The sequence below is a fragment of the Ambystoma mexicanum genome, chromosome 7p (genome assembly GCF_040938575.1).
Source record: "Ambystoma mexicanum isolate Mex_15411 chromosome 7p, UKY_AmexF1_1, whole genome shotgun sequence".
NCBI classification, from domain to species: domain Eukaryota; kingdom Metazoa; phylum Chordata; class Amphibia; order Caudata; family Ambystomatidae; genus Ambystoma; species Ambystoma mexicanum.
The window spans coordinates 741949312-741964782 of NC_090939.1; the positions used below are offsets into that span (position 1 = coordinate 741949312).

At 44.2% G+C, this 15471-nt stretch overlaps 1 protein-coding gene across 11 annotated transcripts in view; it reads left to right on the plus strand.

Moving 5' to 3' along the window:
• Positions 1-15471, plus strand: part of CDKL5 (cyclin dependent kinase like 5) — a 2489742-nt gene that overhangs the window by 2390374 nt on the left and 83897 nt on the right. For all 11 annotated transcript variants that reach the window (XM_069636841.1, XM_069636839.1, XM_069636845.1 and 8 more), the window contains one exon: positions 2073-2196. In XM_069636841.1, coding sequence (XP_069492942.1) covers positions 2073-2196 — 124 coding nt within the window. The remainder of the gene's footprint in view (positions 1-2072; positions 2197-15471) is intronic.

Here is a 15471-nt window from a genome sequence, read left to right on the forward strand (position 1 = left end):
CTTTGCGGGACCCGAACTTAACAGCTGGTTTAGACCAGCCGTTAAAGTAGGGACCCGCAAAGGGACTTTCGAGGTAAGTACGGTACCGCAATTTGTGGTACCGTACTTACCGCCTTCCCCATTCCCATTATGCCCTATGGGGCGAAAATGGGAATGGGGAAGGGCCATGGTGAATTGGGGAAGTACCGCCCCGCCAACCTTGGAATGGGGTGGTACTTCCCCATTTCACCATGGCGGACTTGTTACAATACCGGCACCAACCATGGTGCTAATAGCGCCATGGTTTAGCGCCGGTGTTGTAATGAGGGCCATAGTCTCAGCACGGGGATTGGAGGCTGAGAGGCAAAGGTGTCTGTAGTGCTAGGTCAGTTTTAAATAGTAGGGTTTTTAAGTTTTTCCTGAATGACCAGAGTGAAGTGTCATTTCTAAGTTGAATGGGAAGAGCGTTCCACAGCCTTGGTGGAATCACTGGAAAGCTTCATCCTCCCGCTTTCTGCCTTCTGTATGGCGGTATGAGGATCAGGTTGCGGGTGGGTCTGGTAGACTGGGCTTTGCTGATCAGGTTGCAAAGGTAGGCGGGTGCCTTGTTCGAGATGCATTTGTGGCTGAGTGTGAGGATTTTAAATGTGATCCTATCCTTGATAGGGAACCAATGGATATTTCTCCTATGTGGCAAAAATTACCAAGATGGTTTTCCACCCTTGCCCACCACCCAGAAAGCAAATTTCTTACTTAAACGTGTAATGTGGTGGTTTAGCACGTTTTTAGGCCATTATACCTGCTTTTCTTGCTGAGTTCTAAATATTTGACTTAAAAGCTAACTATAGCGAATAAGGAAGTGAGGAAAGAAACGTTGAGCATGATCACTCTAATTGACTGAAACCTGGTTTATTGAGGAGCGAAGATGTCACCACCATCATAAATATTCCCTGCCCCAATTAAAGCTATATTTCTGAACACAATTGAGATCCAATTGCAACTTTTGTTTGCTTGCTTCAGCATTTCTAATTGCAAATTTAACATAATTGCACTGTTCCTGGACTTTTACGATCTGTTTCTATCGTACCTGTAAGACTGCATTCACTTCTACTTTATACATCTAATGCACCAAAAGCGGCACATTTTAAGAAGATGTGTGCGTTATTGTTACACCATGATGTGTTAGTGGTACAATGGTCATTGAGACAAGATCTGCACCCTCACATCTCTGCTCTGTGCCAAATACCTCCTAAGGCAGCTACTGACCAAGAAGATTTACACAAGAGTCCCTTCCTAAAATATTATAGAAACTAATTGGTTAGCTTTGTTCAGTGGGCGTCAGATCACTGTGATAGCAAATGTAAGTATCACTTTAAAAGCGAAGCTCAATTTGCAGCGTTGCCTAGACCAGTTCTTACATTAACTGGGGTCATTCTTTGCCACTGTTATCCTCTTATGTTGGGCGTTGATGTCTTTCTAGTGAGCTACAACCAAGACTGCTAGTATTTTTATCCTTCATATGCAGGCTTTCCCAGTCAGCAGCAGCAGTCTTTGTAGCCCGTAGGTTGTATTCTCAGGGCTCGGATATTGAAAAATACTAATGATGCAAAGACAACGTTTTAGTAGGGAAAGGAGGGAAGGGGGGAATACTTTATAAGCTTGACTGGTTGACTCACATATAAATATTAAACAGAATAGGCTCACAGTGCTATGTTCAGAGGCGGGTGGCATACTTGTTGAACCAGGAATTAAATTGTGCCAAGAACCACCAATGTTAATGATTGAGTAAAGAAATACAGCACTTGTCTTGACACCTATAGCAAATACTCCAAATATCTGCCATTATTCTGCTACCAGAATATTTATCGGTTCAGTACATATTGTTTTCCTTTTAATATGAATTGAGAACAAAGTGTTTCTTCACGTCCCATTTGATTTAAAAGAGTTGGGAAATTAGGGGAACCCAAGCATACAGTGCATTGATATTTGTTGTGCCGATTTTCTTTCTTCATCATTTCTTTGGCTGCATCCTGGGGGAGGGGGAAACAAGCATTCAGTGTATTAATGTTATTTCTTTGTAAAATTACTTTCAGTCCCTTCACCACGCCCAGAAGGAACATTCCATGAAAGCAGTGCATCAAGCAGAGGACCTCAACTACCAGCGGACAGCACCACCCTGACTTCCCACTCCAAAAGACAAACTACCTTTGATCCTTGGTGAGTTTCGACAAAGTTGTTTAGCATTTTTTCAAATATAAATGAGCACAACACCCTCATGCAACATGTGCGTAAGAACACTGAAGCCGGTTGAGAACTGCTACCTCTTCACAAAGGTACTTTATAAAATCCTGTGGTTGGATCTCCTACACATGGAGAAATGATATTAAGGCAAATTATTTTTAGATTCAAATCCCTGTTGTATATACATGAATTCCCTTTGATTTCTTTAGGACTAATAAACCAAATCTAATAGAATCAAGGTAACTAACTGTCCAGACATCCTTCTGGAAGCTGGGCAACATCTTTTGTTTGACTGCTAATTTTCTTATGCATACAGTAGGTAAATCAAGCAGCAGACAGTCACAGTAACTAAGAACCTGCCCAAAAGTGCTTTATAAGGTTCCATTCCACAAACGTGAATAACCCTACCCACGTTTTTCTTTACATTTGATACATTCGACGTACATAGCAGAAATAAATGCTGTCTTATGAGTGTGACCTAATGCAAGCATAGCATTCGAAGATGATATCTATTTATATTAGGTTGCTATAATTTGATTCTAGTCTGTTTGCCTTTTATTTCTGAGCCTAAATCACATCCATGTTTTTCCACAGTATTTCACCCTAATAGATTTACCAGCTGAAAGAAGACATGCATTGTTTGTATGTACTTGGTATTCAGCCTTTGACATGTACATAGATTCTCTATCATATTTATACAAATATGTAACCATTTTTATTTGGACAAAGCAAGGCTGCAAATATGACTATTATCAAACCAAAGTTATTACTCATTTATCGACCTCAGTCGCATGATATGATAGGTTGTTTATAACACCCTAAATACCCATAGGTTTCTAAGCGCGGACCCGGGGATCGAACCTGTGTTAGTCCGTGTCGCTTTGCTTCCAAAGCAAGCACGTTGCCCCTGGGCTATCCTCCCGAGAGGGTGAGCATGAACTGGTGAGTTGGCCATGCCGGGATTCAAAACTGTGACCTGCAAATCACAAACCAGTCTCTGCAGCAAGTGCTACTATTTTGCCTTCTATATGCTCAATTGTAGTTCCGTCCCAAACTCCTGCAACCTTATCAAAGAAGAACCCCGTGCAGCAGAATGTTTCTTGGGGAATTAGACTACTCCCCCCTTGCCTGATTCTAGCTACCTCATGCAGCTCCATTTCATCAAGCCTTTGAAAATCATGTGGCCAAACGTTACTTTATTCCTCTTAATAGAATAGAAAATGACACAAGTGTTAGCAAACCATATCCTTTTTATTAACAAAGCGGGCCAATAATACTTCCTCACATAAGTAGAGAATACTCTGCTACTCTATATTCATTACCTCTCTCTTTGCTTGACTCTTGAACTTCTTGCTGTTTGTAGTTTGTTTGTTTGTATGTTTGTTTATTTATAGTGCGCACCAAAACCAAGGTTATCTGGGCTCATTACATGAATATGCAGTTTCTTAGTTACACTGAATGATTATAAAGTGGACAGTACAAAAATACAAGGGTACATTGAAAAACATTATGCATTATTGCTACACTAGGCAAATACAGTTACTCGGGCAAGGCAGAATATACTTTAGAAGGATACAGGAAATATATAAATTATACAGAATTACTATACATAGAGCAGATTTAGTGAAGGCAGTTTAGGACTAGTAGGGTGCATCATTGGAGATTAACCAACTTTTCATGTCTTTCCTAAATTTGTGGAAGGATTGGTCGGTTCTTAGTGTAGTAGGTAGGGAGTTCCAGAGTTGAGCAGGCAAAACTGGGAAGCTGCTGCCGTCTGCTTTTTTAAGTTTATACCTGGGCACTTGTAGGCAGCTAGAATTGGATGACTTGGTCGGTCGGGCATGATGGATTTTGGTGAATTTATCGGTAAGGTATTGATGGGCGGCATTGTTGAGTCATTTGTAAGTCAAGGAAGCTGTTTTAAGTTGTATTGTCTTTTTGATGCTGAGCCAGCTGTTGCGTCTAGCTGCAGAAATATGTTGTCTACGAGGTATGCTCGGGCAGTCCTAAGCACATTATTCTGTAAGATCTGGAGTTTCTTGGAAGTCTGTTTGCTGGCACGTAGTCACTTTTGGATAGTATCAGAGCTCTAGCCAGGGTGATGCAGCTTTTTACGGCTAGAAAAGGTTTACAGGCTTGTGTGAGCCTACAGGTATATACAGTTGCCAAGGCTGTTGCACTAACCTGTTTGCGAATATTCAGGGAGGAGTCTAGGTAGAAACACAATGTTTTTACTTCTTTGGCAACCTTTATATTGTTTCCATCAAATTGATTACTCGTTTTTTTTAATGTTGATAGGAGTGGCTAAGAGGAGTAGCTCGGTCTTCTCATCATTCAGGCAAAGACCGTGTGTAACCATCCAGGCCTGAATGATGAGGTTCATTTTATTTATATGAGCCAGGTCTTTATCATAATCGTCAGTCAGAGGTATGAGGATCTGGGTGTCATCTTCATAATTTGTGTAGGTGACACCCAGATGGTCTAGATCCTGAAACAATGGTTTGATGAACGCATTATACATGGTGGGTGATATACATGATCCTTGATCGACTCCACAGGATATAGGGTGGGGTCAGCGGCGGCCGATGCAGAGAAGACAATCATGGATCTATTGTTTAGAAACAATGAATCCATTCTGTTGAGAAATGTACAGCTGTAGAAAGGTGCTTACACAGAACCTTGTGATCAACCAGATAGTAAGAGAGTTAAGCTTCTGCTAATTTGATGACTCATCTAATGGATCCTTAAACTAATACATCTTGGAAAGAATATACACTGTTTGTGAGGATGATCATGACTTCTAAATTAACCTGGCATACAATGGAGATATGTTAAGCTTTCCCACTGCTTACATTATTCATTTACAGCATAGTTCCCCTTAACCAGCTCTATAAATTATATCCTTGTTACTTGATACATATGAATACCATGGTACTGAACTCATGCTCCATTTTAAATGTGACAATACATTTTTGTTGATTCTGAAATAATTTTTTTAAAAACATTTTTTTATTGTTTAATCAAAATAGGATGTTTACAATATATCTGTCACATTGCATTTAATGTCCTTATCTTAACATCTGAAGATTCGTTCGTATCATCTGGGCTTGTCGTTTTGCTTCGGCCATAGTCAGCTTGTTGCATCGTTATTGACTTTGAATAGATCATTCACAATGAACTCTAATATTTTTGCTGTGATTATTTGCCAGCTCGTTCTGTCACCCCCAATAAGCCTACACCACCAGGTTTGCTCTTCCATCAGTAAGTCATCATGTAATTCGAGCGCAAAATACATTTTTCTTATAGTGCATGTCGCCGGGCAGCTCGTCAGGAGATGACAAATGGTTTCTTGCGTTGGAGGCATGGTGTTTTGGCAAAAACGACAATTTGCTGTTGCAGATAGACCTCTTATATGCAGGATTTCATTAGTTGGCAAGAGATTTAACCGCGCTCTTAGGATTAGATTTCGTGCCTGTTTGTTCGGAAATCTCTTTAAGAAGCTTTGTAACTCATTTAATTTCTTTGTGTTACCTGGCAGATGGGAGGTGAGTCTTAAAGTGGCGGCTGTTTCAGTCGTCTTCGCCCAGTCTGCTTCCTTCAGTTTACGCACAATTCTACAAGGATTGAAGATGAGATCATCTTCATTGGCAGCAATGGTGTCTAGGAGCTGGATGTTTTCTTTTTGCCATGTTGTGAGCAATTCAGAGTTGCCTGTGTCCATCTCACGTTTTATCATGTTATACAGCTCATTACCGTCTACCATTCTACATTTTCTGTAGAGCAGTAAAGCGTTGCAGTTGACCGTGCATTGCATAGACTGTAGGCTCAACTCACATCTTATCGCTACACCTGAAGTTGAACTTGGCAGATTCAGCACTGCTTTCCAAAAGGACGCTTCCAATTTGGGCCAGATGTTTTTAGGGATGGTCGGCATGGCCTCGGCGCCGTATGTCATCGCAGGCACCATCTTCATTTTGTAAAAATTAATGGTTGGTTGTAAGGAGAATTTTCCAAACTTGCGATCGATTGTTTTGGCTTGTGCAGCTAGTTTCTTGAACTTAATGAACAACGTGGCTTGCATATATAGTTCGCCTTTTGTACTGTCAAGATGTACTCCCAGGTATTTGAAGGACTGAACCGTCTCAATTTTTGAGCCTCCAAGGGACCATTTAAGTTTTTGAGTTTTCTTTTTCTTGCTCTGTATTATCAGTACCTTTGTTTTGCTCTTGTTAATTTCCAGGAAGTTTTTTCTTGCCTACTCTTGTAGACTATTGAGTTGACGTTGGAGGCCTATTGGTGTTTGGTCGAATAGGGTGAGATCATCCGCGTAAAGAAGTTGTTCTGTTATCGTATTTCTGATTTTTGGAGGAAAAGCGTGCGTAGTAGTTGTGTGCACTTGTAAGTCGCCTATGTAGGCTAGGAACAAGGCTGATGCTAAAGGGCATCCCTGCTTGACTCCTCGGGTAGTTGGAATTTTGTTGGACAGCTCACCATCGCGGCTTAGACAAACTCTCATTGAGGTGTTATGATGCAAAGCTTGGATAGGCGCTAGTATGTCTTCAGGACAATTCCACCCTCTTAATTTCTTCCAGAGGTGGGATCTTTCAATGCGGTCAAACGCTTGCGTAAAGTCAATAAATACGACAAATAGCCGTTGGTTGAGTTGTAATGCTCTGCTTTTTAAAATGCTGAACGCTAAGATGTTACCTGCTGTTCCAGCGTTTTTTTTAAAGCCTGATTGTAGCTGATCATTGCATTTGGCTGATGCCGCCCAGGATTGAAATTTCTTTAACAGAAGTGATCCGAAGACTTTGCCAATGCAGTCGAGCAAAGCTATAGGACGAAAGTTCGCAGGGTCCTTTATGTCTCCTTTTTTATAGATGGGAATTATGGTCGCTGTGGTCCATGATTGAGGCACCGAACTTGACACTACACAGCGTTGAAAGATTTTGCGGATAAAATTAGCCCATTCGATGGGATGAGCTTTAAACTCGAAGTTGGTGATCCCGTCCGGGCCGGGCGCTCGTGAGTTTTTAATCTTTTTGATGATTTCTGAGATTTCTTCTTTGTCTGCTAAGTTGATCCACTTTACTGGGTGAAGCTGGTCCTCCTGATCCTCCCCTACATATGTTGCTATAACAGATTTAAACACTTCTGCAAAGTGTGCTTCCCAGGTGGATTGTGAGATGTTGCTAGTTATTGTATTTTCCACTGAGTGTTCAGCTGTTTTTAGTAAGGACCAGAAATCTCTTGCATTGTTCGTTATTAGTGCTTTGGTGATGTTTTCTGCACCTAGCTGGTAGAGGTTGTGTCGATGTGAACGCACCCAGGCTTTGTACTCAGACTTTAGGTTTCTTTGTGTCACAAGGCCGTCAACAGTTGGTTGGATTTTGCTTGCGATCCTTATGGCTCTTCTAAACTCTTGTCTTCTGGCCACTAAATCGCTGTTATATGAGTGTTTTTTAGTGGCACTGGTGGTCTTCGTACCTTATATGCGTATGTGCCTTTAACAAAGGCTGGTAATCAACTAATGTAGTTTCTGTTGGCTGTACTTTGTCTTTGTATCTTTGTGTTAGCTCGTTGATTGCAACTGTACTTAGTTTGAGTCAAGTGCCTCTGGCGTTGTTCTCAGTGCCCAAGGCTACTCCAATGGTCTTAACAGGTTGAATTGACCAGCTGGCCTCCAAGGGATTGTGGTCACTGGCTAAGGTACGGCGTACATTGAAGAAGGTGGTAATGCTTAGCAGTGGTTTGGAGACAAAGATGTAATCGATTGTTCCACTCGAATCCGCACGTTCCCAAGTGGGTATTCTGTTAGGTTGATGGAACGCGCTGTCGAGGTTGTACAATTCACGCGAATGCATCAGGTCTAGCCAGGCCTTGCCTCGCTGTTCTGCTGCTGAAGACTGTTTTTTGTGTCCAGAGCTTTTTTGAGGGTTGCAGACTACATTTAAATCTCCGCATATCAGTAGGGAGGACGCTAACAGATTAGTCAGAGCGTCGTCAATTACCTGTTCACACATTGTTATGAATCTGTTTTCCCCAATTCCAGCAGGGTTCCAGTATGCGTTGATGAAGACTATAGTGTAATCTGTTTGTTTGGCATTGGTCATCTATTTCCATGTAACAGTTACTGCCAAGAGAGATGAATTTGCAATCAAGGTAGTGTCAATGGAGAGGCCGCAACCTGTGCGGCAGGCGATTAAAAGACCAGACGTTGGCCGTCCTAGAAGGCCCTTTTCTGCTGGTGCCAAAATTATTTGGTATCCCTCTATGGTCGGGGGGCTTGTTAGCCAGATATCTTGTAGACATATGATGTCATATTTGTCTAGATTGATTTCACCTGGAATTGTTAGGTGCGAATGCCCTCTTGTGTTCCATGAACATAATTTCACTTTGTTGTGCAGTTGTTCTTTTTGAGATGTTGCTGTGGGGCTGAGATCACTATTGACGGATTGCTATTTTTTCCGATGTGTTGCAAGAGCCTTTGGTAACCAAGCCTAGATCCCTTGTTTATTTTCCGTGGGAGGGCTAATGCACCTTTCCGTGGGGTTATTTTGCACTGTTTGTAAAATGCTTCTTTTTGTTTCACCGATTTTGATCGTTGAATTTGATTCCCTGTCTGAGCATTGTTCACTTTTGCGAGTTGGCTTCTTGTGTTTTTCGATCTTCAAAATTTTGGTGTTGTTCAATCGTTGGTCCTCTGAGTTGTTGTCAGGTTATGGGACTTTTCGTTGATCTTTTGCGGCATACTTCCTATCGTGGCTTTGAGCCAGATTGTTTTGCTCGGTCTGTCATGCGTATTTGTACGCGAAATGTGGGAGTCGTGAGTCCTACTTGTTCTTTGAGCTTTGCTGGTACTACATCCCTGGCTACTTATTGTTTCAATGTTGAAACCGAGCCTGTATATTTCATTCTCGCTATCGTGAATTTGCATATATATATGGTTGAAGAAGCGATATATATCAGCGTTACAGCTTTACGCCTGTCATGCCATGGTTCCACGATAAGCAGGTCGTCTGATTTTATGTGCTTCAGCTTATGGGTCTGCTGTAATATCACCAGCACTGTTCTTCTATTTAGCGTGAGTTCCTCCTTGTTGCTGTTTCTTTGTGCCATTTGTACTGTCCACTTTGCCTCTATGCGCTTTGCATTTTGTCTTTTGTAGATGTCTGTTCTTGATCTGTAGTGGACTTTTTTCCCACTTAAATCCGCTTCTTCTTTGGCCCTTGTTTGAGTGTTGTGTCTACCTCCTCGTGTGCCAAATTCATGCGTGGTTTTTTTCTTTGGACTTTAGCAGTCTGCTTGAGACCCGTGAGTTTTTATTTCTGGTGCATTTTGTTGCTTGTCTCTTCGTCCATGTTCTTTCTTGCCCTTACTTATAAGATGTTGAGTATTTTTGGCGCTTCGACATTGCTCTTCCGTTTCCGGCTGTTTTCCTTGACTCTGCGTAGGCACCTTCTGATTTGTTTGTTACAGCCATTTGTATAGTAGACTATTTCGTTTCTCTTCAAGCGTCTCGAAATCTCGTTCAGGCTGCCTCTGGTTATTGTTTTCTTGATCTGCTGATGTGATGTCACTATCTGAGCACGATGCTGTCTTCTTGTGAGTTGAGCTAAATACAGTCGCAGATCAGGCACTACGTCATTGTCCGAATACACACTGATATTCATTAGGTTTGCATCTTGTAGAAAGTCTGCTGTTGATTTAGGTGAAACCAGTGTAGGCTGTTTAGTGTCAAAGTGGGTAATTTTAGTGGTTTTAGAGTTAGAGGTTGTGCTGTTAATATGGTGCTGGTTTGCTGAGCTTGCGTTTGTTTATTACTCGGTTTTGTCCTCTGATCAAGGTTCTCAGGAGGCACGTTGTTCGTGGTTGGCAGAGGTCCTTTACTCTTTGCATTGGCTTTGTCAAAGATAAAGTACGCTGCTTCAGGGGCCTCGCTGCTAGTCTTAGTAGTTGTGGTTGTTTTATCCACGACGAGTACCACCGTAGAAGTGTCTTGATTGGCGACTGTGATGCCTGTAGATTCTACTTCAATTCTCGAGTTCTTCGCGTTTTGGTCTATAGTGGATTTTGTGGTAAGGTTTGTGGTTAAGTCAATGATGTCGGTTGTTTGTGAACCTGAATTTCTAGTAGCTGCGCTGGTAGCTAACTTATCCTGATTTCACGGATAATTTTGTGATGATTCTTTCAATTAGGCTGTTCGCCAAATTATCCAATTTGTAATCATGTGCATTATGCTCATTTTTTGCTGCAATAAATGCTTCAAGGTATGTGACTTTCGTCAGGATCGTGGCTATCATAGTTTGTTGATCTTTTGTGGTCTCGTTAAGCGTTTCATGAAGTTTGCAGAATGGATTTAAGGCAATCGTGATGGCAGACATAACACTCAACAGGTCTGTTTTTTTTTTATGGAGTTTCCGAAATAGTCGGCCCAGAGTATGACGCATGGCCTTCTCCTGCGGCCTGATAAAAGTCACTGGATCTTCGTGTTGGCATTTGACATAAGTTGAATGTACTGTTTGGCGTGTAAATGGGATTAAGGCCAGATTGCTGGGTGGAATTTCTCCTTTTATCTAGCTTTTTCGCCTGTTCTTTATCTGTGTCCTCTCGAGGAGCATCGATCAAGGGTTTGATGAGGTTAGATGGTTTCAGAAAACTTCGTTCCACTTTACGCCGCTGTGTTGGGGACGTCAGGTCACTGTGTACAACTTCCTGAGCACATGATTTTTCCTTGTGGTGTTTGTCATGCGCTAGCAAGGGTTTATCTTGCTGTGAGGAGCTCAGTTCTTCAGTGCTGTCAGTCAGCCGGCTTTCCTCTAAGACTGGGCCTGGGATGATTGCATCTTCCGTTGAATTTGGCCGCCCCTTTTTAAAGCTTTCCTTGTTGAGGACGGTGGTGGTTTTATTGTTTTCTACTGAGTTTAGTGCGCTCTCACTTTGCAGCGGACAAGGGCTAATTTCCTCGATGGTTACAATATCAGATTTTTCAACAGAGGAAGAAACTACGAGTACTTTTGCCGGAGTCAGACACGGGGCCACCAGGGGGGATTTTTGCAGAACAGCCATCGAGCTCTGCTTGGCAGATCTTTCGTCATCTATTTTACGGTATTTGGAGCATGATAAATTTTCCTTGACAGCGGCGAGCATTTCATCGTCAGAGATTTCTTTTGTTGTTAAATGTGTTTTGAAGAAGTCAGTTAAGATCCGCATTGTGGTTGGTTTGGTTTGTGCTGCATGACTTGATGCAGCTGTCCACCTGACATTTTTTCTTGTTTGTGAGGCTGATCATTTTTGGCCACTGTTTTTGTTTTGGCAGAGGCCATGTTTTTTCTTGTTGGATTTTCTCACTCTTGTTGCCTGCCCGCTGTTTTGTCTCAGTCTCTTTTTGGAGTTAGGCATTGCAGAGCCCTCTAAAGGTATTGGATCTGTCACTGATAGAGCAGGTACAATACAATTGTTTAGCTCTTCTAGACTTTCCGCTGCGGCGTGGATCTGTGCCGTTATACTTTGCACTGAGGATTGCTCCGCCTCCTCCATTCCGGGAGCCAACTTCTCTCCGACTACAGGCATACTCAAGCTTGCACAATTCTGCGCCAGGGCCGCACCCACAACTGAACCCCCGTCCTCGGAGGGGGAGCCACCTGAGCTCTGCTCCCGGACCCTATGTCGCCGCCCGCCATCCGGCATGAGCGAGACGATTGCTGAGGCGACGTGTCGCGGCGGCTGGGGCTCCACAACGGTGTCACTGCTATGGGGTGGCACATGAGTGCTGCATACAAGCGTCCTCGCCCGCACCCCAGATCCTCCAGGTAAATGGAGAGGACACAACGAGGGGCCCAAGTTAGTGTGTGGGACAACATTCAAGTCTGCCAATTTCTCATTGACATTGAACTGGTTGATGGTACGTACTGTTTTGCTGCTGATTGCAGCACTACACTTGTGGCTTGTTATAGAAATGTTCCTGCCGTTCGCTGCAGTGGAGGCGCTTTTACCTCCATCGTTTTTAGGGCGTGAGCTTCTAAGGCAGCGCCCATCCTTTTCTTCTAGCCCCGCATTGTCTGCCAAAGTTCTAAATTGTTGTTTAGCAGCCATTGTTTCGAATCTAGTGGGCTAATGCAGTTGTTACACAAATGTCAGGCAGCTTTCGTGTGTTATTTTTACTCTCACCGCTTATCGTAATGACTTGGGTGTCTTTAGATGATCGGAGTGGGCGTTGCCATGCAGTAGTTTGAGGCGATCTCCTTCGCCCTCCGTCACTCGGTGGTCTTCACTAAACCATCTGTTACTCTGCAATCAGAGCGGGAAGTGGACTGCTCGCAATGTGTTGCTTAGCGCTCCCCAGCGAACACAGCAAACACACTCTGCTCACTCCGTAATACCACCAATAGCTCACAGTGATAAATGATGTAAATAAGAGCTTGCGAGATCAAAGGAAACCTTTTTCCCGCAGTCTCTCGTGAGTCCGTAGCCAATATATATGATGATTAAATAGAGCACAGCTTCTTACCGTGGTCAGTCGCAGTCAAATGTTGGCATTAGGATGTTAAAGGTTGGTCTCCTGCTCCGCACCTCCGCACAACAGCAAAACAGCAGCTATGAAAGGCGTTCGCCCTTTTGCGTTCGGGCTTTCGCCGCAAGGGCTGGGCGCTGGCGTTTTGTAGCGAGGCTCTCAGGTGTTGTGGGCGTGTCCTCACACTTGGGTTCTCCCTTAAAGGAACACGAGCAGGAATAATTCCTTGTTGGCACGAGGGGTGTGCTTGTAGTATTCACTTGCAAGGCTTGTAAACACAATATCCTGGCAGCAAAACAGCAGCTATGAAAGGCGTTCGCCCTTTTGCGTTCGGGCTTTCGCCGCAAGGGCTGGGCGCTGGCGTTTTGTAGCAAGGCTCTCAGGTGTTGTGGGCGTGTCCTCACACTTGGGTTCTCCCTTAAAGGAACACGAGCAGGAATAAGTCCTTGTTGGCACGAGGGGTGTGCTTGTAGTATTCACTTGCAAGGCTTGTAAACACAATATCCTGGCAGCAAAACAGCAGCTATGAAAGGCGTTCGCACTTTTGCGTTCGGGCTTTCCTGAACTAATTAGTAACCATTCAGTTGTGTCCTTATTTGATTTTGCAGGGATTGTGCATGCAATTGTGTTATTACATCCAATATTCTCTGTCAATGTAAATTTGCTCATACTGGACCTAGCGTTGACCTTAGTTGATTAAATACAAAATTCAACCCCACAGTTCCTCCTCTCCCCTGAAATAGAGCACAGTGAAGTATTCTTTGGGAAACCTAGGCCTTTTCTCCCTTTTTAGGATTCTCAAAGTTAGGTGCCTTTCCACTGGTTTAAATTTGCCTGTTATCTGCCCCACCAAAATTTGCATTGTTTGCATTGTTTAAATTGCTTGTATCTGCCCCACTAAAATTGCAGTGTGAAACCTAGGCCTTTTCTCCCTCTTTAGGATTTTCAAATTTAGGTATTTCTTCTCTCCTGTCTTAGAATGTCCTCTGTGTTTCTGCGCTCGCATCCTGAGTGCCGTCATCTTATCCCATAGCTCTACTCACTTGCCTCTCGCTGTCTTGTCTGTCTACCCATGGTACCTCCTCTCCCACCTACTCTATGGTGCTCTCTGTCTCCCCTATCTTCTCTAACTGCTTCTCTATTGACTATCCTGCTCTCCTTACTAAGTCTGGTAGGAAGAAGTTTAAAAAAGACATCCTGGTCTCCAACCCAGGCCTCCCTATCGCCGACACCTACATCATTGCCGCCTCCAAGGAATCTCTCACCGACATCCTCTTTGTCATTCCTTCACCAGATTTATGGACCCCTCATATGGTCTCTGTACTCTCTTCTTTCTCCTCTTTTCCCATTAATGGTGGCACCCGTTGAGACGCGCTCCTGGCCTCCTTCCTATCTTCTAAGGTTATCATTTATGTCTACTCCAATGGGACCGTCTTGGTCCAAAGCCCTCAGGCCAATCTTCATCTCTTTCATAGATGCTTTCCGTGCCTCATCAACTTCCTTTCTTCTCCTGCTATCCCCTCTCCCCTTTCATTGACTACCTTGCCTTCCCCCTCCCTCTCGGGCGCTTTCTACACTACCACAGGGTGTACCTCTGATCTGTACCCCTCCCCAGAAGTCCTTCTCCACATTGCCACTCTTAAATCCCGCTCTGCTGTCAAAAACACTCCTCTCATATCTGCCGCCTTCTTGAAGAACTTGACCTCAATGTCCTCGGACTCACTGAGACATGGTTCACGGCCAGCTCTGTCACCAGCTTTGACTCGCGCCTACCTGATGGCTACAAGATCCTATCCGCGCCCAGGCCCAACCGCTCTGAGTGGATTCCTGCCTCTGTCACTCCTACGCAGGCTTACTCCTCTTTTGAATGCCTCGTCTGCAGGCTCTCTCTCTCCCCTAGCCATTCCCTTACTGTGGCTATCTATCGGCCACCTGGTCAGATTTCTTCCTTCCTCTCTGAATGGGATGACCTCTCCTCCTCACTCCTGGCCTCAACCACTCAACTCCTCCTTCTTGGAGACTTCAACATCCACCTGGATGCCTCCTGTCGCCCCTCTGGACTCTTTGCAACCTCTGCGACTCTCTCTCACTCACTATTATCCCCTCTGGCCTGACTCATTCTGCAGAGCACACTCTCGATGCTCTGATCTCTTCAGACCTTCCCCTCTCTGTCCCTCTCTCCACTCCTCTCTCCTGGAGTGACCACTTTCTCCTATCCTCCCACCTCACCCTCCCTACCCCGCAGGCAAAGCCACCTCCGTCACTGCCACCCACCTTCTCGGTCATCCGACCCATGAAGCGCGTTTCAGTTGAGGCTTTCGCGGCCACCTTCTCACCCCCTCCTCCCCACCTGGCTGACTCTCGCCCTGACACAGCCCTCTCCACGCTCCACTCTTCTATCTCTGATACTCTTGATAAGCCCAAAGTCATGTGTAACTCCTGGTATGACTCTGACCTCATCATCCTAAAACGCAAGTGTAGCGTGCCCGAGAGGAAATGGCGTGTTTCAAGTTCATCCTCTGACAAACTGGCCTGCTGCCTGCTGCAAAGGCAATACCGGCTCTCCGTCCTCACCAAGAAGAGAGCTCATATCCAAGCCTGCGTCTCTGCGGCATCTAATAACTCGGCTAAACTCTTTAAAATCTGCAAGGCACTGGCCAATCCTGCCGCAGTCTCTACCTTACCTTTCCTGTCCCTTCCCAGGCCCTCTGCACGGCACTGGCTTCTCACTTCACTTC